The sequence below is a fragment of the Mycotypha africana genome (assembly GCF_025528875.1).
Source record: "Mycotypha africana strain NRRL 2978 chromosome Unknown BDF20scaffold_6, whole genome shotgun sequence".
In the NCBI taxonomy this organism is placed as follows: domain Eukaryota; kingdom Fungi; phylum Mucoromycota; class Mucoromycetes; order Mucorales; family Mycotyphaceae; genus Mycotypha; species Mycotypha africana.
Window position 1 is genome coordinate 844,630 of NW_026515730.1, and position 21,972 is coordinate 866,601.

General features: G+C 38.9%; 10 protein-coding genes and 1 non-coding gene across 11 annotated transcripts; 8 read left to right on the forward strand and 3 right to left on the reverse strand.

Moving 5' to 3' along the window:
• Positions 1-736: 736 nt before the first annotated feature.
• On the reverse strand, positions 737-4,422 carry BDF20DRAFT_874074 (uncharacterized protein). Its single transcript, XM_053081248.1, has 4 exons — positions 4,022-4,422; positions 3,022-3,931; positions 1,747-2,941; positions 737-1,588 (listed from the first exon to the last, which is right to left on the reverse strand). Exons 1-4 carry the CDS (start codon positions 4,102-4,104, stop codon positions 855-857), a joined length of 2,922 nt encoding a protein of 973 aa, XP_052935591.1. The 5' UTR covers positions 4,105-4,422; the 3' UTR covers positions 737-854.
• Positions 4,423-5,100: 678 nt separating this feature from the next.
• On the forward strand, positions 5,101-6,522 carry BDF20DRAFT_836127 (Peroxin 13, N-terminal region-domain-containing protein; the record flags this gene model as incomplete). Its single annotated transcript, XM_053078922.1, has 2 exons — positions 5,101-5,281; positions 5,384-6,522. 2 exons carry the CDS (start codon positions 5,101-5,103, stop codon positions 6,520-6,522), a joined length of 1,320 nt encoding a protein of 439 aa, XP_052935592.1.
• A 1,180-nt stretch (positions 6,523-7,702) lies between these two features.
• On the forward strand, positions 7,703-8,133 carry BDF20DRAFT_820492 (cytidine deaminase-like protein; the record flags this gene model as incomplete). Its single annotated transcript, XM_053077547.1, has 2 exons — positions 7,703-7,855; positions 7,921-8,133. 2 exons carry the CDS (start codon positions 7,703-7,705, stop codon positions 8,131-8,133), a joined length of 366 nt encoding a protein of 121 aa, XP_052935593.1.
• Positions 8,134-8,978: 845 nt separating this feature from the next.
• Positions 8,979-10,459, forward strand: BDF20DRAFT_820695 (phosphatase 2C-like domain-containing protein; the record flags this gene model as incomplete). Its single annotated transcript, XM_053077556.1, has 5 exons — positions 8,979-9,081; positions 9,174-9,254; positions 9,344-9,475; positions 9,555-9,776; positions 9,846-10,459. The coding sequence occupies 5 exons, from the start codon at positions 8,979-8,981 to the stop codon at positions 10,457-10,459; spliced, it is 1,152 nt and encodes a 383-aa protein (XP_052935594.1).
• Positions 10,460-11,147: 688 nt separating this feature from the next.
• On the forward strand, positions 11,148-11,219 carry BDF20DRAFT_t96. Its single transcript has one exon. It is a non-coding gene; the product is annotated as a tRNA-Cys (tRNA).
• A 1,539-nt stretch (positions 11,220-12,758) lies between these two features.
• On the reverse strand, positions 12,759-14,084 carry BDF20DRAFT_801552 (uncharacterized protein; the record flags this gene model as incomplete). Its single annotated transcript, XM_053076394.1, has 3 exons — positions 12,759-12,925; positions 13,556-13,756; positions 13,853-14,084. Coding segments are annotated over 3 exons (600 nt in total), but the record flags the coding sequence as incomplete, so codon positions are not given.
• Positions 14,085-14,459: 375 nt separating this feature from the next.
• BDF20DRAFT_874106 (uncharacterized protein) lies at positions 14,460-15,080 on the reverse strand. Its single transcript, XM_053081249.1, has one exon. The coding sequence runs from the start codon at positions 15,011-15,013 to the stop codon at positions 14,750-14,752; it is 264 nt and encodes an 87-aa protein (XP_052935596.1). The 5' UTR covers positions 15,014-15,080; the 3' UTR covers positions 14,460-14,749.
• A 283-nt stretch (positions 15,081-15,363) lies between these two features.
• On the forward strand, positions 15,364-16,079 carry BDF20DRAFT_836130 (uncharacterized protein; the record flags this gene model as incomplete). Its single annotated transcript, XM_053078923.1, has 3 exons — positions 15,364-15,654; positions 15,782-15,886; positions 15,960-16,079. 3 exons carry the CDS (start codon positions 15,364-15,366, stop codon positions 16,077-16,079), a joined length of 516 nt encoding a protein of 171 aa, XP_052935597.1.
• Positions 16,080-16,624: 545 nt separating this feature from the next.
• Positions 16,625-17,655, forward strand: BDF20DRAFT_821315 (PQ loop repeat-domain-containing protein; the record flags this gene model as incomplete). Its single annotated transcript, XM_053077607.1, has 4 exons — positions 16,625-16,686; positions 16,767-17,047; positions 17,198-17,463; positions 17,527-17,655. 4 exons carry the CDS (start codon positions 16,625-16,627, stop codon positions 17,653-17,655), a joined length of 738 nt encoding a protein of 245 aa, XP_052935598.1.
• Positions 17,656-18,768: 1,113 nt separating this feature from the next.
• BDF20DRAFT_836132 (uncharacterized protein) lies at positions 18,769-19,227 on the forward strand (the record flags this gene model as incomplete). The annotated part of the gene is made up of 1 exon (XM_053078924.1): positions 18,769-19,227. The coding sequence occupies one exon, from the start codon at positions 18,769-18,771 to the stop codon at positions 19,225-19,227; it is 459 nt and encodes a 152-aa protein (XP_052935599.1).
• Positions 19,228-19,452: 225 nt separating this feature from the next.
• On the forward strand, positions 19,453-21,895 carry BDF20DRAFT_558669 (uncharacterized protein). Its single transcript, XM_053075743.1, has 6 exons — positions 19,453-19,925; positions 20,008-20,819; positions 20,883-20,963; positions 21,034-21,158; positions 21,245-21,528; positions 21,619-21,895. The coding sequence occupies exons 1-6, from the start codon at positions 19,677-19,679 to the stop codon at positions 21,817-21,819; spliced, it is 1,752 nt and encodes a 583-aa protein (XP_052935600.1). The 5' UTR covers positions 19,453-19,676; the 3' UTR covers positions 21,820-21,895.
• The last annotated feature ends 77 nt before the right edge of the window (positions 21,896-21,972 follow it).

Below are 21,972 nucleotides of genomic sequence, written 5' to 3' on the forward strand. Positions count from 1 at the left end.
AGTAATAGCTTTGATCTTGCATAGACATAGGCCCCTTCTCTTTACCTGATACAGACTAGTTACACTGAGTCGCTTTGTTTCAGCTGTTAAGAATTTGCGAAATCTCTGCTTCTCCTCCTTTATCCATGTACGTCCTTCCCATTCGTTTGGTTTCGGCAGTGCAGCATATCATTTGTCCCCCTTCGTCGCAAAAACTATTTGCTTTCATAAGGTGATAATTTTATGAAGCAGTGCGTTGAAACGCAGTCGAACATTCCTACGATCTCATTGATAAAAACTCATTCCACCTAAATACATATACGGCATAATGAAACATGATTTCCTTATACAGATGACTGAATTTAAATCAGGTTAGTCATCGTTTGTAAACAAAGAGCGCGTACGCATGTCAAGATTCCATTCAAAGCTAAACGTCATCTTTTTATAGCTGTACTAAACGTAAATGTAACCAATGTCATGATTTACCAAGTGAAAAAAGAGGAAGCGGAAAAAAGCAATGTATTCACAAAACGTGATAGATTGGTTTTTTTTTGGTTTTTTTTTTTTTTTTTGGATAGGATCAACCATTTTGAACATTCAACATATTATGAAGGAGGATAACAAAGTATATCAAACAAAAATGACGTGGAACAAAGCGATAATATCGTAAATAGAGGTAGTAGTGATGGTTAGATTGTAGTGTTCGTGCTAGTGTAATGGCGGTAGTGGTGGCAGTAGTAATAGGAGTAGGTGTAGTAAAAAAAAAAAAAAAAAAAAGAGAATATGTATAAATGTGTATAGGATGAATGGAGGTTTTCGTATCAAACAGCTGGGTTTTTTTTAACTTAAAAAAGAAAAAGGTACAAAGGATGTCACTACTTTTTGTTGCTGCTGGTGTGATGCTGCTTACTATTACTGTTACTGCTGCTGCTGTTATTATTACTATGACTAAGTATATCGGCTCTTGCCTTCTCTGTTAAAGAGTTCAATAACAAATTCGATGCTTCTGCATCTTCTTGTTGCTGTACTATCTTACTCACCGTCAAAGAACCTAATTTATGTGAAGAGAGTTTATTCAAGTAGGGTAAAAGCCTTGGGCATAAGACGCGGTAGCGTTCGGGTAATCCAGATGTGTCTAAAAACCAATTGAGCAGTAAAATGCCATTGGCGTTGGTCGTGAGTAAAACGGTATTCTGTACAATGGCCGCCGCAACGTAGACTTGCTGTTCTTTCGTCACAATCGAACTTTCGAGTATGGAGCGCACGGCTCTGGCGCCAAAACGTCCTTGTCCAATCTCCCAGCATTTATCCACAATAGCGTCAAAAATATACTGATTCTCATGTGAGCCTTTGCGTAAACAGCATTGCACGACATAATTACCGAATTGGTCCAAGAGTAAAAGTGGCACGTACGGTGCAATATGCTGGCGAACGCATTGTATTTGCTCAGGTGTGTTGGAGAAATCAATGATCTTTTGAGCTGCCCAAGTCCCGTTTTTATGCACACCTATCGATGCCAGGTAAGGAGCAATTTTTTCCAGCATTTTCAACTTTGTTTCTTCCGAGCAAAGTTCGAATAATTTTTGAATGACTGTATTACCAATGTAATCTAAAAAACATGGAAGCGGGGAATAGGATGAGTTTTTTTTTCCCTCCATGGTGGGGGCTCTTGATTCACACCCATCATTTCCTTTTGGGGTCCTTTCTCCTCCCACTCCCTCCTCCCCCTTCTTCTTTTCCCAATAGAAGAGACACACAAACACGTACCACTACATAATTCCACTATTTCATCCATGCATTCAGCAGCAATCGCTTCTACTTCCTCTAATACATTGGGCTGCTGCTCTTCGCTCTCTAGTTTCTTTCTCATTTCACGTAATCGAAGAGGCTCTAATTTTCTATCGGCCGTCCACTCGGGCACGACAGGCGTAGCCGTAATGTAGGTGAGAGGGACACGATCTTCTTTCATCTTTTCAGAAGGCTCCTGTCCAAGTTGTTGCATGATCAGCTGTCGTTCTGAAGCAATGGCTTTATACAGACTAGGTTGTGTCGTCTGTTGCTGACCGGATGCATTCAACATCATATTCGTCATCATGATAGCCGTAGCCCATTGTGCCGCTTGGTAATCGTTGTTATTCGTGATCACAGGCAACGGTGGCTGTATCGGATAGGGCATGGCTCCCGCAGGAGGGAGATGCTGTGGAGAATAAGCAGCCGCTGGAAATGGCATGTGTGGCTGTGGCTGTGGCTGTAGCTGTGGTTGTGGTTGTGGCGGCTGCAGAGGATAAGGATCTCTCAGCATCCTACTTTCGTCATTCAATTCTTCGTTCGATGCATTCGGTGAAGGCACCTTGGCGAACCCGATGCGTACGGTGCCCGTGCCTGCGCCCAGAATTTCCTTATTCTGCAAAGCTTTCCTTGCCCTGACAGCATCCTCTTGGTGTTCAAAATTGATGAACCCGCAATTTTTATGAGACAGCACGCGGACAGACTCAATCACACCAAACGTGCCAAAAATGTTGCGCAGAACGTTGGCGTTCATGTTGGCAGGAATATTGCCGACCCACAAGGCACGTGTAGGCCCTTGAGCATTCGGCCCTGTGTCGTTGGTCAAGGCCATGGCTAAATTGACATCGGCTTTACCAAATCCTACTCTGACGGGGGTGCCTCCTAATTTAGAACCCAAACGTGTTTCTAAATCATTTTTGGCTGCTATCGCTGATTCGACCGTCAGAAAATTCACAAAGGCGCATTCTTTATCTGAGAGGATTCTCGCACTTTCCACTTGTCCGTAAATTGAAAATTGCGTCGTGAGGTCAGCTACACTGATACTAGGGTTAATATTGCCGAGCCATAACGCACGTGAAGGGACTGTAAGTTGCGCTTGATGATTCGATAAGGAAGAAGGCGATGTGTCACTGTTATTATTCATCAGTAGATCATCCGGTGGATGAAAAGATTCCTTTGATTGACAAAAAAAAAAAAAAGAGGTCAGTCAAAAGAGAATCATCCTCTCTTTCTGAAAGTCCCCTAACAACTTACCTGCTCTTTTTCCAACCTATTGCTGCTATACAAACTGTTATTCGCACTCATACTATCAGTAGCATTGTGTTGCATTCGAAGTCGTGAAGAAGGCATTGCATTCTTTCCTGTCGCCACACCTGCTGCAGATACAGTATTACCCGTAGCATTCGGCGTAGAAAGATGTGAAGAAGTAGGCGAAGACATCATAAAGGGCGAAAAAGGCCCAGTACCCATTTCCCCCATATTTAAACTGATGGCACGAGGACGATTTTGTTGCAACAGTAAGTTTGAGCGCGCGTGAGGTGAGAAAGGATTGAAGGAAGCAGTAAGCCGTGATGACGGCTGCTGCTGATGATGAAGACTACTAGACGCTAATAAATCAGCCGTTGTAGAGGATGATAACGGCGAAGGGCCAGTGATAGTATAAGACCTTCCACGGTGGATAGGATGTTGAGAATGATCAAGCGAGCTAGCTGTTGTTGCTGAACCATTCGCAGTGGTAGTGTTGTCGTCCAAACCTAACGATGCAAGAGTCGAAGCAATCGTACTGGTTGCATTTTCGTCCATTGGACTTGAGGGATCGTACACATGACTTGATGAGCTTGTAGCTTCTGCTGCTGTACGGTCCAATGGCATGTGCGAGTAGTGGTGGGGTAACGTAACAGAACCAGAACGATGACGTAGAGAGGTAGAAGGTAAACCTCCCACGATGTTGCTGTTACTGCTGTTGGTTGAAGTAGTATCTTTTGCATTATTCAGACTTGCGACTAAATCACTGGCATAAGGAAAGACAGAAGATTGCGACGGCATAGTATCGGCACGCGATCTTCGCAAAGGAGACATTGCAGAAGAGTCTTGTGAAGTAGAAAAGGGTGCTGATGGTGCTAATCGAGTATTCATTGTGTTGATATCCATATCATTTGATAATCTAGAATGTTATATGGGAATAATTGACACTATTATTCATCGAGCTTTTCGACTAGTTTGAGAAAAATAATAAAAAAAATCAAAAGATTACCTGATAGAAGAGGAACCAGAGGAGGGTGACGTAGAGTGCTTGATATAATTATTCTGCCGGTCGTCCACCCAGGAAAAGTCCATGAATTTTTGAAATTCTTGGATGAAAAAATTATATTTCTAATGAAGAGACTGACGGTAGGATGTATAAGAGCTATTAATAATGAAGCTACTTCTGTAATAATAAAATAAAATAAAAAAAAAGTTTCAGACGGGTCTAAAATCTGAAAGAAAGAAAAGGAAAAAGTAAACGATCATCCTCAGTATACATCACAAAGGAAAAATAAACTTCTTGCCTGTTTTCCGTTGTGCGGGAAAGCCCGCCCTACATCTTCCCGCTTTAAGATCAGAATCGAGCCATTGCATTACGTAAAGAATGTGGAGTAAGTGGGTCAATGCTCCCTACTTCAATATTGTTTTCCGGCTGTTTAACAGACGGCGCTCATTGCTAATATTAAAAGAAACAATTTTAAATGGTTTTACTAAGGTTATCATCCTTCAGCAGTTTGGAGTGTTTGCTGACAACCGGCTCAATTTTAAAAATTTTAATAAATTATATTGAAACAGAAAAGGCATTTTCCTGTTCTTAGGATTTATCATTACCACAGGTTTCCATGTCACCTTCTCCTGTTGGCAAACATAAGCTCAAGTTTTGCTACTGGTCAATTTCTACTGCAAAGTCTGTTTCTAGACCTTCGATCTTTTATGATAATATAATGTGTAGAGACGGCCCCAGACATAATGATGTGCCGACTGACTATCGAATCGTTTTCGCTCAGACTAAAAAGAAATCAAATCATTGAGATTTCTATTTATGTCACTCATCTTTATGATTTGAGCCGTTGCTTATTTTGAACCAATGAGAAACCGCCGGTGACGTCCTTTTAAGAGCTTTGAATGGCTATTTGTCATAACAATTTCACACATTTTTAAAGAAACTCTTTGCTTCTCCATTGTACTGCTCAAGTAGGCCCTTTCTTTATAAGTACGGCAATACATTCTTCAAGTCACAGTCAGTTTCTTGTATATCGATTTTTTGTAATAGTCAATTTTCTTGGCCTTTGAAAAAAGAAAAAAAAAATGCCATCACCTCCAAAACCTTGGGAAGTGAACAATGCCAATGCCAATACAGCAGTTGTAACTTCACCTACAACTGCAGCATCATGCTGTTCAACGAATGCAGCTCCAGATGTTCCTGCTAGATCTACGAATACAACAACAACAACTTTAGATACAACAGCTTCTCCAGCGAGACCAACTTGTAAGTTTTAACCATTACCGGGCATTCAGTTTGTTAATCTTGGACGTTGCTTTTTCAAAAAGGAGCTAACCTCAGCCCTTTTTTCTAAATCGTTTTAAATAGCCATTGGCAACACAGGATATGGCTCTTTAGGTAGCGGTTACACTTCCGGATATGGAAACGGCTATGGCGGTTTGGGGTCGTATAATCGATTTGGAAGCAGTTATGGTGGTTATGGTGGCAGTTACGGTGGCTATGGTAGTTATGGTGGTTATGGAGGCGGATATGGTGGTTATGGAAGTTATGGAGGCTACGGCATGAATCGATACGGTGGTGGTTATGGCAATCGATTCGGTCCACCAGGTGCTGGGCCTGAAGATATGAGTCTTACACAGCGAATGGAGATGGGCACTCGGTCTACATTCGAAGTTATTGAAAGTATTGTCGGCTCATTTGGAGGTTTCGCACAAATGCTGGAATCTACTTTTATGGCCACACATTCAAGTTTCATGGCCATGGTAGGTGTAGCAGAACAGTTGGGTTTCTTGAAAAACTATCTTGGACAAGTGTTCAGTATCTTTGCACTCTATCGACTGGTCAAGAAGATGTTTTATAAAATCACCGGTAGGCTGCTTTCAGCCAAAGCAATGGAACTCAACTTTGCAGATTTCCAGCAATTCGAACAGAAAACAGCAGCAGCAGCAACAGCAGCAGCAGGACCAAAGATGTCCCGTAAACCACTTATCATTTTCTTTGCCATGGTGGTTGGTTTACCTTACATGATGCATAAACTGATCAAAGCCATAGAACGACAACAAAAACGGCAAATGGCTTTGCAGGGCAATACTCCTGCCAACCCTGCTACTAATCCATTGGCAGGTATTGACCCTTCCAAATTAGAGTTTGCTCGAGCTATGTATGACTTTAATGCAGAATCAGCAACAGAAATGACGCTAAAAAAAGGAGATATAGTAGCTATTATATCCAAGCTAGATCCTATCACGAATCAGACAAGTCAATGGTGGAGAGGACGATTGAGAGATGGAACAATGGGCATGTTCCCTGCTAATTATGTTGAAATCATTCATAAGAATGGACCACCAGCCTCAGCCCAGAATAATGACAATCATAATGCTTCGAAAGACGCCACCGGTGCTTTGCAGCAAGAAAAAATAGCTGCTATTACTGCTGGACCAGATACTACTACCAATACCATAACTGCAACAACTGCTTCTGAAGGAACTCTCCAGAAATCTACTTAACTAGCAAACGACAATGCAATAACAACGAACTCGACTGCCGACGATACAAAAATTTTTTTCGCAACTTTATTTATTTTATATGATTCCCCGTTCCTTTTTCATCATTTTATTTATTATTTTCCTCTTTACCTTTATAATCTATCATTTGCTTTCCGCTATGACTGTACAATATAACCCACTATATTTTCTTCTTTTCTATTGAACTTATCTGAAATAAACCTTTACCATGTCTCTTATTCATTGCCCTTTTTTTATTGGATACGGCAGTAATTATAAGTATGTCATTTGTATGTTTGCACTGACAGACATCCGCAACCTTACTTTTTGAGCATTATATCGAAGCCTAATGCAACTAAGCTGTTGGAATGGTGATAGAAAAAGAATAAAGGACAAGCCGTATATCCCTTCCAATGAATTAGATGAAAAGTTTTATTGAACCTTTGTTCAAAGCCACACATCCATAGCTTCATATTGATCGTTTTGTAACAACAAGTACATTGAAGTATTTTGGTCAATTTAAGATTTTTTCCATATGTTCCAAGCAAAAACTTTTTCGATGATGGCTAGAGTGCATTTTTAAATCCAAGTGCTATTGATAGCAAGGCACGAGATAACTATTGGAGGCTGCCGTCCCGAGGATAAAGTAAATCAATGAACCCAAAGTGAAAACAAATATTTTCAATAAAATGTATAAATGTCATAAATATCAGGATAGCGAGCGTTTTTTACAATATGAAAAACATGATGAACAGTGATGATGATTATCTATTAGTGAGAATAAACAGATGCTGGCTCTTCAAGGATCAAACGAGAGACAACAATCTCATCACGGACTCATTAATTGAACAAAGACAGGCGATTCATGGACTCCCTTAACGTCAGAAATATCTCTATAAGGCCTTCTTTGACTATTGATTGTTTCTAAAGTACACATCACAGACACTCAGATGTAATGGATAATATTGGAAGCATCGTTCGTTTAGATAGCCCAATGCAAGCACTTGAAGCTGTTCCAGCCATAACTGTAACGAGGTTTTGAAGATTTATCCTTACGCAGTAAAAGCATTACTGTACAACTAGATCTGTCAATTGCGGGAATTCATTTTTGACTGGAAATGTCAGCCATTTGAATCAACGTGCCTCTACACTGACTGACATCCTTTTAGATCTTATTGTCAAAATGTCCAAATATGATCCAAATTTCATGAAAGAAGCCTTAATTGTGGCTCAAGAGGCTTATGACAACCTGGAAGTTCCTGTCGGCTGTGTTTTTGTGTTGGATAATAAAGAGATTATTGCAAGAGGCAGTAATAAGCCTAATGCCACATATAATGTAAGAGCATCTGCCAATTCGACCAACATTCTTTTGCTTTCGAAACTGAATCAAAATACTGATAGGCTACAAGGCATGCTGAATTTGAAGCCATTGATGATATCTTGAAACAATATGACGTGGAGACTTTCAGCAGGATTGATTTATATGTTACAGTAGAACCATGTGTAATGTGCGCATCGGCACTTCGACAAGTTGGTATTCGACATGTATATTATGGTTGTGGGAATGACAAGTTTGGGGGCAATGGATCTGTCTTCAAGATCAATTCAGAGTAAAAATGGATGCTTTAACACCGGTTACATTGTTTACAATAATTAACTCACACCAATGTCATATAGTGAACGACTGAATACATCCCGATCGAAATGTTATCCTTCAGAAGGAGACTTTTTTTATGAGGAAGCAGTTATTCTTTTACGGAAGTTCTATGTTAGAGAAAACAAGCATGGTATGTTGTAAAAGAGAAGCGCTTGTAGCGACCCTTCTCACCATTGACTGTTCCTTTGTTTTGTTTACATGTACAGCACCTTCACCACGCAAAAAGACGAATAGAGTACTTAAAACAGAAGTGATACCCAAGAAACAGCAAACTTCAGAAAGTGCCTAAATACATGTCCTGTACAATATTTAAATGCGATCCAATCGTAGTGTATCCATATAACAGACTCTTTTTAAAAGAAAAAAAAAAAAATCAGACCGGTCTTCTTTTTAAGGAAGTTACACAAAAACACAATTTTCAACACCTTCCTTTTTTTCTTTTTTACTTCGATTTGGGCATACTTAGAGAAATTTCAATATTTTCTCTTGGTCAAGCGTCTAACGAACTATAAAAAGCTGGACCTTTTCTCTATTATTAAGAAGCTCAAAAAGAAAAAGAAACCTAGATACGAGCCTGAATTATTAAAACGATACAAACGATTGTATGTGTATAAAAGTCTCTGATCTGCTTGAGGAGATTTACAAGCGCTTGTCTCACAACTCATAATAACTTACGTCAATCTTTTCTTTTTTTCTTTTTTGGTTATCTTCGATCTTTTCCTTTCTCATGTCTGCTATTGCTCTTTACTTTATGGTCCTCTATTCCTAACTCAGAAAAGCTTTCAAAGAACAACGATTATTGATGGGACAAACATTATCAGCACCCGTAGTTGATAAATTAACACATCAAGGGAAAGACTCTCATTTCATATATGGAGTCTCCGCCATGCAAGGCTGGAGAATAAGTAAGTGCTCTTTCTGAAGGTTTGCTATGAACGGCGCACTATCTGTTTACTTAGTCTTACCTCATTTATCTTGCTGACACCACCTATTCAAGGCATGGAAGATGCTCATTGCACCGAATTAGATGTGGATGGCACGAATGCCAGCTTTTTTGGCGTTTATGATGGTCACGGAGGTAGAGGCATATTGAGTGGTGTTCATCCTTATATGACGAGAAGCGCTGGTTCATTTACATTTATTGTTATTATCAATTAATAAGAATAGGCTCTACAATTGCACAATATACTGGAGAGAATCTGCATCACCGTGTGATAAATAACCCTTACTTTGCAAAGAAAGAGTACGAGAAAGCACTTACAGCCGCTTTTAAAGAATTAGATAAAGAACTTTTAGAAGGTACAATTACAATCTACATTCTTTTGCGTGTATTTTTTGCTTTGAAACGGATAGCTAAACGATGCAATTGTTGATATAGATCCTAATTTCGCGTATGATCCTTCAGGGTGTACAGCGGTCACCGCGTTAGTGACTCCTGACCGTAAAACAATATATGTGGCTAATGCAGGTGATTCAAGAGCCATTATCAGTATATCAGGCAAACATAAAGCATTATCGTATGACCACAAACCATCTGATGCGAAGGAAAGTCAACGTATTACAAACGCTGGAGGTTTCGTTGAATTTGGACGAGTCAATGGTAAGAAGTAGCAATTTTCAACAATAGTATTACAAAGGCTGATCTTTATCTGATATTATAAAAATAAAGGTAATCTTGCTCTTTCACGAGCAATAGGTGATTTTGAATTTAAACAAAACAGCTCTTTATCACCTGAAGAACAAGCTGTTACGTGTAAACCAGACGTGATTCAGCACAATATCACAGCTGACGATGAGTTTTTCGTCCTTGCTTGTGATGGTATTTGGGATTGTATGTCAAATCAAGAAGTCGTTCAATACATTCGTGAAAAACTTGCACAAAAGATGAGATTAGAGGATATTTGCGAAGAGATCATGGAGGATTGTCTAGCGCCTGAAAGTGATGCTAGTAATGTAGGATGTGACAATATGTCAATCATGATCATCGGAATATTGAATGGCAAAACAGAAGAAGAATGGTATGATTGGATGGCTCAACGTGCCACACCAAAGAAAGATGCCTTAGGGAACGATATCAGTAATAGTGACGCTGAATCTGTAGGAAATGATGATAACGTTGAGGAGAACAATAACGGCTCTGAAGATGCCAACAAAGTCAGCGCTAGCGCTACAGAACCTATTGCAGTACCTGCAGAAGACATAATCGAGAAAGTTCCTTTGAATAATATGAATATTGATACTTCAACGGCCAAGAACGGTGAAACTGATCATAAAGCAAAATAGAATGGTTTGATATCATTTTAGCACAGCAGCTACTGGCCTACTATATTTTATGCTACCTTTGTACGCTTCTTACCTAAACTAATGCTATTTACCAGTTGTTTGAAAAGGCCGAACTAAATTGCTCAGCTTTTCGAAAATAAATCTACTTTTTATGGAATATTTTAACCAAACAGTAGAGTAATCATAAACGTTCTTTATTGAGCATTTGGATATTTCTTTGATCGAATGCTGCAGAAAGTTTTGTATATGCTCGACAGGAACATTTTCACTGCCCTCAATAATTTGTAAAGTATTTATGTATCTTTCAATTTTGTCTCAACTCGATAGAATCAAGTTCAACCGAATACGAATACGGAGGAAGGCATACTCGTATATAACCTTTTTTTCAAAATGATAGGGTTAACGACATCATCGAAATGGTTCTAAACGATATCCATAATTCTATCAATCCTTTTACATTAGAAAAATTGTAAATTTTTTGAGGAGACAGATACTGCTTCTTCCGCTATGTATTAAATTGATAAGGTTATAATGACATTAGGTAAAAGCAAGTAGGCATATATACGCTTTATCATACCCATTCAAATACCGAACGTGCAGGAGAAACACTAGCCAACCAATTATTGTCACGTGATCACTTTGTTCTATATAGTTTATAGGCGAAATTGCAAACAACAAAATTAACTAAGAGGGATTAGCTCAGCGGTAGAGCGGAAGATTGCAAATCTTTAGGTCCCGTGTTCAATCCACGGATCTCTCTATTTTTACATACCATGTATTTGTAGTGCGCGTAGCATATCTGTGTTTCTGGTTTTGTTGTGTAGCGCGCTGGGTCCTATGTGCCTCCATTGGAGGATTCAAATCAGTGATATCAAGATACTTTCGATTTCAAATTGACTCCAGGTATCGTCCTAAGTACTGGTCACAAAGATATGTGAAAGAGAAGCTAACAGGTCCGTCCGCTACACTAGGAGTCCCACAGGTCCCTTACCTCTGACCACCCAGTTTTCGTCATCTTTGCGTTTGACACATATAGTCGTTACTTGTTTATATGATCTTCTAAGCACTCAGCTATTCCCGCGTCGTCTCTTCCCTCTGCTTTGGCTTTCGTCTGCAATCATGACAACCCTCCGCTCAATCTGGAACCGCCAGCAAATGATGCATTTATAGAGAAATATACATTAGAATCGGTAAGCTACATTGTAGAACATCTCTGGGAATATCGCTGGTATAGGAATAATATCGAAGTTTGCTTTGTAAGCACTGTCTTGCAGCAGCTTTATTCCTCGGTTACCCTAAAAATTACGGTAGAAATTACATAACGTTATAGTTTTGCTGACATTTCTTGGAACATTTGTGAATCAGTTCACTTTAATTCTTCTTTTCTTATATTCGCATATTTCACTATTTACTATCATGTGTTTTTGAGTTTATATGAACTTAATAAATTATAACTTGAATTCAAACGAAAACAAACATACAAAACATACAACCAATAAAGTATATGGATAATGTATATCATTGGTTCTGTGACCTCTCCAAGTAACTGATGTCCTTCAACGCTGGGCAATTCCAAATCCAAAAATTTCACGAAGCTTTCGGTGAACTGTGTCAATTAATCTCTCCTTACTTTCAAACAATCAATATCAAACAGAATTCATGCCTAGATGCTCCTTTTGAATAGTTGGTTTTTGATGACTAGTTACGGGACTCCCGCTTACTTCATGCCTGCCGGGTACACCTGAGTGCTTAATACGAGTACTGACTTTTTTTTTTTGGGATTCTCCATTCGTGGATATTATAGCTATCTCAGTCAATACAGTTACATTTTACAGCTTATCCAAGTCGAGGCTTGTGCCAAAGGTTTGTTTGCTTTTTTTCTTTTCCTTTATTTCTCTAATCTCCATGGTAAAAATCAGAACAGAGTATATGAACAATACCATTAAACAAAAAAGAAAAAAACAACGACAAACGATAGACCTTTCTTTTTTTCACACCCATAACGGTATCTTACCGATGGTAACATAACTGTTGCGATATATATATGTTTTTATTACTTAAAAATATTCGGCATGCAATATAGCTAAAAGATAAGAAGAGATATGAAATTGGGGTAAGACAAAGGAGGACGGGCAAAAATTTTACTGAATGAGTACGATTAACGCCTATCATCACCATCACCAGCCAAACGTAAGGGATGGAAAGGTTCCATATCTCGAATCCATTGTTGATATTCTTCTACCTCAATTTTGTTACATGCAGCTGTCAACCGCGCAGTCAACGTAAGTTCAGCGTTTTCCGATCTGTCCAAATTTGTACGAGTTCTGGCCCAAAATCTTTCCATTGGGTCCGCAACGTTGGCCATATTTGGATAGAAAGCACAACGGAACCCGCCATCAACAATGACCGTCTTGAAGAAATGAGGACAAATCACCATCGATTCGTCCATGACTATATAACAACCACCTCGACCTTTTGCGCGTAAAAGATCCATGAGTTTTTTCAGGTAAGTCAAGTAAAATTGATTATTTTCAATCAGAGCGTAACGATTGTGTTCTTCGCGTAGTCCTTGTGGTTCCGCGGCGACTGATGTTTCAGAAGTATTATCATTACGATTAGAGGTATTGGTGCTGTTGATATTGAGTATATTGCGATTGTTTGGTGGAGGAAGCGTACTGCTAAAGTTGCTATTGGTGAAATTCATACCTGAATTATTGGCTGGCGGATAGGAACTTACAGGTGCACGCGTGTTGCTGGTGTTGTTGCCGTTATTATTATTGGTGGGGAAAACGTGATTGACAAACTGGAAACTGAAAGCAGATGGATTGCTGTGACTGGGATTCACGGAACTATTGGAATGCAGCATATTGGTCTGTGAGCTGCTACCCATCAGATGCTGTTGCTGATTCATGGGAGTACTATTAATCCAGTTTGCCATGTAGGCTGTTGGAGCAGAGTTGCCAGTCGGTATATTATTGTTGCTGCTACCGTAGTTATTGTTGCTAATATTAGTAGGGCTTACACTATTAGTGTTATCATTGTTATCGTTATTGTTGAGCATCTTTTCTGCTTTAGCATCCTCTTCTTGCTGTTCACGTATCAATTGCTTAACGTGCGGAAGGTTCTGGAATTGTTGATGGTGATATGTATCATATGCGTCTGATAATTGTGGCTTTTGAATGTTGACATCAATTAGACCTTGAGGACTAATAGCACCGAAGAGGGTGATAACGGTACCTCTCGAGGTGGATGGCTGATAAACACCCGCTCCTTTGTCAGCTTCCTCATCGTCCATGTCTTCCATTTCCGTTTCATCGCCATTTTCATTGCTACTGCTGTTGCCTTTATTACGTCCTTTATGACCCGACATTTTTTTCATGAATAAACCGGTACTCTTCCCGTCACCTTTGTTGAAGGTGGCTTGACCGACAAAAACTGTGTTACTGAAGAAATCAATATCTCTACTATCAATCCAATCGCTCACCACGCTCATGGTGTCCATGTCTGTTCGACTAGCTAATGCATCAAGTCTTTCAATTCGTCGCAAAAAAAAAGAACACTGAGCTTTGATATGCTTTTGTAATACTGCAGTGCTGACAGTAAAGCCAGGAAACTTTTCCTTGAGTATATCCCTCAAATCACCAAAGGAGCAGTTGGGTATTTCTGCTAGCTGGTTTGTATCTATCTCTCGGCCGGCAGTACGTGCGTCAGCGATCAGACGATTATTGGCTGCCTGAACCTCTGCTTGCTTTTCAACCAACTCATCAATAAAATCGACAATAAACATTGTCTGCTCCTCTGAAAACTTTGCCGATACAGAGTCGTCATTGGGGCCTTCCGTCTTTTTATGGCGCTTGGGTGGGCCACCTGTTTCATTCCAGAATTTACGGTAGCGGTAAGCAGAACTAATGGTGATGTCTAGTTTTTTAGCTGCAGTACGCACGGGTACACCTTCAATGCAGAGGTTGATAAAATCGATAATCTTTTGATCCGTGTATTTGTTGTACTCGGTAGGTCTTTTTTTATTAGAAGAGTGTTCGCTGTCGTCTCCACTATCAGCAGAGTTTTCAGCAGCGGTCATATTCGTACTGGATAGTGCAGTTCTACTGCTGCTTTCACCGCCTTCGGTTTGCCTCACATTCTCACCATCAGTGTCACTGTTTGCGACATGGCTTGATGAATTGGGTTGACTACCGCCATCAGTGGAGCTAGCGCTTTGGCCGTCACCACGGTTTCCTCTTCTGTTATTGTGGATGGTTTCTATAAGTAAGCGCAACCTTTCCTGTTGATCTAAGCGTGTTGATGGATCGTTACGACCTCTTCGTCGGTCGTTTGTAATTGCCGGAGGAAGTGCTGCTCCAGGTGAACTGGAATTTGATTGCAACGACTGTGGTCGTGCCTGTGTCGATGGTGTAGAGGATTCTGATCCTGCACCTTTTCTAGTGGAAGCAGGTCTTTTTCTTTTTGCGTTTGCCATTTTCTTGCTCTTTTAAAACTTGAAAAATATGGAAATATGGAAGGCAAAACAATACCAAAATTTATGGGATGTGTCATCAAATTTTATCCTAAAGTTTGTTTCATTCCTCATACGTGTTCATCTCGAACAGAATAAGCCGGAAAAAAGGCTGTTTTCGAACCGAACCACTGCGGTGATGTTAATTTTCTGACGTAGCGCTTTTCTCCTTTAAAATTAAATCACCGTATAAGCGAGCATGTGGGGGGTGAGCAAGGGGATTTTCCAAGCTTGAAGAAAAGAGTGGAGGGCATGAAAAACGACACTCATACAAACAGGTGTGCACCCTACCCACATATACACAAAAGAGCCAGAAAACATTACCCCTCTTTTTTTTTTTATTCTGTAATTTTTGTTATCTTTCTAACCACTGTTCTGATATATTTCAACTATGGCCTCTTCACTTCGTGCCGCAGCTATCAACTGGACCAAGTTAAGCGTTAGTCTTCCTCAAGAGACTGTCGCTTCTCTTCAAGCATTCCGTAAGCGTAATGATGAAGTTAAGCGTGTTCTTGGTGAATTAAAAGAACAAAGCACCAGTGTCGATTTCAGCCACTACCGCAAAATTCTTAAGAATCAAGATGTCATTGACCAAGCTGAAAAGGCTATCAACGGTTTCAAGCCCGTTGCTTACAATTTGGATGCTCAATTAAAGGCCATTGACCAATTCGAAAATAAAGCTGTAAGATAAACCATAAGTAGAAATCATACTGAACGAGGCTCAGAGATAGAGAGCTAGAGAGAGAGAAAGATTGATAGATACGGTAAAAAGCACTATTGACAATGCATGCAAACCTTGATTTATATAGGTTTCCAAGGCTCAAAAGACTGTTCAACAGATCGAAACTGAACTTAAGGATCTCCAAGCAACCCTCAGCAATATCGAAAACTCTCGTCCCATTGATCAACTTACAGTAATGTGTCTTTCAGTAAACAAGTTGACATAGTTATATGCTGACATACCCTTTTTTTTTTGTCAATAATTAGGTTGAAGATATTATCGTTGCCAAGCCTGAAATCACCAAGGAAGTTGAAGAGAAACTTCAAAAGGGAGAATACACCATTCCTGGCTACAAGGAAAAGTTTGGCGATATTTCTTACTTCTAAATTATTGTATCATTTCCTATACTTTTATATTTTATATATATGCAACACTTATACACCATGGTCTTTTTGTAGCCAAAATGCCATCAACACAAATTAACTTCAAAAAAAAAAGTTAATTGGAAGAAATATTGAAGTAAAAGATGACGTGATCAATTGTGATGTTTAAATAGAAGGATGTTCAGACCATGTTAAGCTTGAGAAGTAATAAGGGGATATGATAAAATACAGTCTTTTGGCGAGTTTGGATCCCAAAGAGTAATGAACCATTTCAATCATTGACTGAATGAGAAAGGCTCTGACTTTATAAAGCAAAATGATGTTAAAAGTGGCTATTTATCTGAAACCGTGAAGCTGAACGTCCATATAAATATTAAAAAAAAAAGAACCAACCTAAAAAAAGAAAAGAAACTGAAATGAAACTTACTCTCTTTTTTCTTTTTTTGAGACCTTTTAATTGACATTTTTAAATTTGCTTATTTCTTGTTCTATTATTCCCTTTTCTACTCTTCTTTACCCTTTAAGCAAATAATTATTTCAATAGCAAAATGGACGCCTCTTCAATAGCGGGCTACTTGTCGATATTATGTTGGCTTATTGTGTTTACACCGTAAAGAGAAAATTTTTTAATATGCACAGGGGAAAGCTGTCATCTGCTTTTAACTTATAGCGACTGTTCATGTTGTATAGACAATTATGGGAAAATTATACTAGAAAAAGTGGTGATGGTCTATCGGTCACCTTTTTGGTAATCTGGTTAGCAGGCGATGTGTTTAACTTGTTAGGCGTTATTATGCAGGATTTGCTAGTAACAATGTTCGTACTTGCGTTATATTATACCGTTGCGGATATGGCATTGATCTGGCAAGTCTTTTACTATAAGAAGAAGCGATCACAGCATAAGCATTATCACAAAAGGAGTTTTAGTGATGAAGAGCACGTTCATATACCACATCAATCACAAATTTCTAGTTCTTCAGTTTCAGAAACCACTCCTTTACTAAAAGATGCTACGTTATCGTCATCTTCCTCGTCTTTTACCTCAACTGTAACTCCTGTCTCAACTTACGATTCTTCATCTATTGGCAAAACCGATAAAGACACCAAGCGATCACAAAGAGCTTTTGCATTCTTCAATGCAGTTTCATTTTTATCCATGTTTCTGGTGACAACTTTCTCGTGTTACAGTTACTATCAAGTACACAATTCAGACAAAGTGGGCAATGAAATCGAATGGCTGCCACAAGTCATGGGATGGACGAGTGCTGTCTTGTACGTAGGAAGCCGTATACCACAATTAGCAAAGAATTGGAAGAGTCAAAGCACGGAGGGACTCAGCATGGGTATGTTTTTCTGTGCTGTTATGGGCAATGTGTTATTCTCTGCTGTAAGTCACATCACAATCAATCTCGTTCTTCACAGTGTTACTCATGTAGTGCTATAAGTTTAGTCTATCTTTTTGAAATCGACAGAGAGAAGTTATCTCTTGATGAATCTTTCTTGGCTAGTAGGCAGTTGTGGCACCTTGCTATTTGATTTTATTGTAAGTTACAAATATCTGCTACGTGTATATATTTGAAACTTCAACTAACCACGCCCCTTCTGTAACTCTTAGATTTTTATTCAGTTCTTCTTGTATAAGAAGATGAAACCAACAAATCTGTTTGTTGGGAAAGTGAATGTATAGATTGATTTGCCTATCCTTAGTGTATCTACTATACGTATATATATATAGACGAAACAGTCTCTGTTTACCAAAATTGAAGGATTTCACAGTTGTACCTTTAACTATTATAATATTTAAAAGATGCTACTTACCCGGCTCGTCTTTTTGCAACGCCCTTTTTATGTAACTAAACAAATTATATAAAGCTTCAAACTGCACATATCTACTGATAACCTGCTTGACAAGTGATTAATTGATTTCTTCAAAGTACAGATCGACATCGTATGGCTTTTTATTTACCTTTTGCTTTCATACAAATCTCACATGCCAATTTACATGCAGAGACAACAATTTCCTATTGATCTAGCTTATAGCACCTGAATGAAATAAGCCAACTTGGCTGTCGCAGACGCATTTCCTTCTTCTAGTCTGTCCAAAAGTGTTATGTAGTTCTACTGCATGAATTATGATCTGCGAATCGAGATAAAACTTGATATATCCGAAGAAGTATGTCCTTTGTTATGCCCATGCCTAGAAAACAACCTTCAAGTCTCTACTCATTGGATTTAGATTGTTCAATAATCCATAAGCAACCATATTGAGCAAAAGTATAGACTATACTCAGCATGCACAGATAAGTTCAATGCTAAACAAGAAACCTGAAAGCCGATGATTGGCTTATACTTTTAGAAAGCTCAGTCATAATGCAGTGCTATAAGATATGGATGATTGCATGTGTTTTTGTCAAGATTATTGAAGCAATCGATGCAGTTTATTCCATCAAATCAGCTTATTTTCGATGTAATGAAGATTGATAGTGGAGAATATCTTGAACTTGAAGAGAAAAAGAAAAATCCAAAAGTAATACCTATTTAGGTATGTGGAGGTTTCAGTTCATATGCCAAGTTGTAGATAAACCATGCATAGAGTTTTTTTTTTTCTTTCTCTCTTTTCTTTTCATTTTCATTATTATACGTGATTTACTTTCTTTCAACGAAACTTCAAAAAACTTTCAGATAAAGCATAATGTCCTCTTCGAATACGCAGCAAAATGACAACCAAACAAGCGAGCATTTTTTTCCACAGCATGATATACCAGCAGAAGGTCGAGATCCTATCATGCAAGATGACCATTTTTCACTACGCTTTGGCAATCCAATTCAAGTGATACATGATTTCAAAACGCATAAAGCTGACACTTTTGAACCGACTAAAGAGCATGTTCCTGGAGCCTTGGCCGATGCTATTGGAAATGCTTTATCCAAGCAGCAGCAGCAACAACAACAACAACAACAACAACGACAAGGTCATCAGCTCCACCATCATCATCATTTAAACGAACAAAACGGTGTTTCATCCCAAGGGAGCTCACCAGCATTATCAAGATCCAATTCTGGATTCTTACGTGACCCTATACTTTGTGCGGATTTCTACCACACAAAGTCAGGCGCCGTATCTGAAAAAGAGCACGAAGAGCAGCATTAAAAACGATATTACACACTCTACTTATAAAAACCCACTGATTTCCTTGCACACACTTGCTTTATGCTTCCATTGCAGACTCTGTGTTACAGCCAAAAGTTAATAAATCCCTACGAGTCTTCTTCTATTTTTAACTCGCTATTGTTCTACGCTAATCCTTTAGAAAGATATGACATCAAAAAGGAAAATTAAAATAGATCTCCACCTTGAACATTTTCTGTTACTGATAGCTCTTATTTTCTGACACAACGTGTAACAGTAAAAGTCAAAAACGCTTGAAATGGTTAAAGAGTATGACTACTGAGCAACAGTTCTCTATTGTTGAGTGTACAATCTGTAGTGTGTTTTATATATTTTTTTTCTTCTCCATTTAAAAAAAAAAAAGCAGGATCTAGAGCGTTCTTTTTGAAGTATTCTCGGTTTACTATCTTCATAATAGTTTTCGAATCGTCATGGCTGATCTCATTGTTTCTCATCTTCCTCGAGAAACTTCAGATAACAAGCAAGCAAAGCAGCAACAACAGCCAATTTCCTTATTGTCAGCAAAAAGCAAAATGAAACCTTCGGTTCTTATAACTCAGATTAAAGACAGAATCCCAGTGCCTCGAAGATCCAACTCGGCCTTCCATCCAACGCAACAGCGAAACCATACTATACAACTACCCACACAGTCGAGATCCTCATCTTTGACAGACAAAAAGGTATTGTATAAGTCGAGAGCGTATATTATCTTTGATGTTTGGCACGTGAAGTAGTAAGTTGAAAAAAATAATTTTAAAATAGCTGCCGATCCGATCAAAATCTTTGCCCCGCAAAAAACAGAATATCGCAGAAAACGATGACATGGCAACAGTAAAGGTACACTCTCATGGTACAAAAAATCATACTAACGCATTGTTTCCGCCACCAAACAATTCAACGACAACTTGTGTAAAATCGACGACTCAATTGAAGAGTGCTTCAAGTGTTGCTACTGCTGCTCCTGCTGTCCTTCTTCAACCAGTTTTCGGTCATAACATAGTTGTACCACCTCAGCGATCGTCTAGTTTACGAAGGAATAGAAGCCATACTCTTTCCAACACTAATACTACCACTATTACTACATCCGCTGATACAAAAAAGATAAAGGCGATAAAACCTCCCATCCGGTCAAAGACTACTAATAGCAGAAAGATTACCGATTTAGAAACGTTGAGCTTCTATCAGGACGGTGATCTATTCTCCCCTTCTGTTAAACTGTGGGGGGTGGAAGATAACATTTTCGGGTCCATGGAAAATCTTATACTACCAGCTAAATCATGCTCTGAGAGACGTTCAACGATACTGAAAATGAGATCGAGCAGCAGTAGCAACCTTAGTAAGGGAAACAGTGGTACTGACAATCATCAAAAATCAGCTGCTAAAACAGCAACAGTGGCAACAGAAGAAAAGGAAGCGACGGCTGAAAGTGTCGCAAGGTCTTTCTGGTATCATTACTCGCCACTAGCAAATGATGACAACGATAGCATTCATCGTGAGAGCAATGTTGATAAAAAGAATCAGGTTCGAGTTTCAGAAATCCCTGATACAGAGATAGCAGGCTATCTTGGTAAAATGTACGTATTAACACAAAACTTCGTCCTCATACGAGAATGATTGCTTATAATCTATCTTCACAGGGATACTTTTAGTCATCAAGTTTTGCTATGCTATATGGGTTTTTTCGATTTCAGTAACTTGACGCTTGATGAGGCATTCAGGTAATCATGCTGTCAAATACAGTATCAACGGAATGTCACAAACGTTAAATACAATACATACACTGTTTAGGAAGTTGTGCGCAAAATTGTACCTCAAGGCGGAAGCACAAGAGATCGACAGGATTTTAGAAGCATTTTCGAATAGATATTATGAGACTCTCAATTTAGACCATCAATCCATACTCAGGAATGCTGGTAAGATGCCAAGTGCTGTTTTCACTGTTTTGATTTGTGCTTTTTGAAAAAAACCTGATATAACACATATCAGCATTGATCTGTAGACATTGTTTACACTACCACTTATTCCATGATGTTACTTAATACTGACTTACACCATATGTCGCATCTCAGCCATTGTCATAATGCTATGACCTGTGAGGCATTTGTTAAAAATACTATGTATACCATATTGGAACAACAAGGCTTACTCCAGCAACAACAACTATTGTCATCATCACCATCACAAGAATTATCATCCATGATACAGCAGCAGCGGCAACACGAAAAAGAAGATCCTAATCTTGCTTTTTGGAAATGGAAAGAGCAGTTAGAGAATTTTCTAAGGGTAATAAATATTCTTGTGCTATAAGTCATTCATCTTTTCACTAAGAGGTTGAGTCATGAATTACTAAAGCAGCATTGAATAATCACTTAGGAAATCTTTTTTTCTATCAAACAACATGGTGTTATGCTACCATCAGCTTTCAATAATAGTAGCATTCCATCACCACCTTCAACTGCTGCTAGTGCAATTCTTGACAATGGAACGACCACAGCTGCAGAAGCAGCCAAGGTCTTTATAAAGAGAATGGGATCAATGTCAAGACGGAGGCGCGTAATAAGAGAAAAAAGATAGAAGAAAAGGATCATATACAATAGTAAACAATAAATCTGGAGTTCGAGTCATTTGAATATTCATAAATACTCTGAGTGAGTCATGTTGACCAATATAGTAGTTAAGAGTCCTGAACGGCATACGATCGCCAGATTATTCTTTCTTCGAATGCTT

What these genes read in the sequence shown, in the direction of transcription:
- BDF20DRAFT_558669 (XM_053075743.1), top strand. Translation starts at nt 19,677, where the DNA reads ATGGCTGATCTCATTGTTTCTCATCTTCCTCGAGAAACTTCAGATAAC. An exon ending in ACGCTTGATGAGGCATTCAG is followed by an intron (nt 20,964 to 21,033) that starts GTAATCATGCTG and finishes TACACTGTTTAG; the next exon opens with GAAGTTGTGCGCAAAATTGT. An exon ending in ATCCATACTCAGGAATGCTG is followed by an intron (nt 21,159 to 21,244) that starts GTAAGATGCCAA and finishes ATTGATCTGTAG; the next exon opens with ACATTGTTTACACTACCACT.
- BDF20DRAFT_874106 (XM_053081249.1), bottom strand. Translation starts at nt 15,013, where the DNA reads ATGACACATCCCATAAATTTTGGTATTGTTTTGCCTTCCATATTTCCA.
- BDF20DRAFT_874074 (XM_053081248.1), bottom strand. Translation starts at nt 4,104, where the DNA reads ATGGACTTTTCCTGGGTGGACGACCGGCAGAATAATTATATCAAGCAC. An exon ending in TCTGGTTCCTCTTCTATCAG is followed by an intron (nt 3,932 to 4,021) that starts GTAATCTTTTGA and finishes ATAACATTCTAG; the next exon opens with ATTATCAAATGATATGGATA. An exon ending in ATAGGTTGGAAAAAGAGCAG is followed by an intron (nt 2,942 to 3,021) that starts GTAAGTTGTTAG and finishes TGTCAATCAAAG; the next exon opens with GAATCTTTTCATCCACCGGA.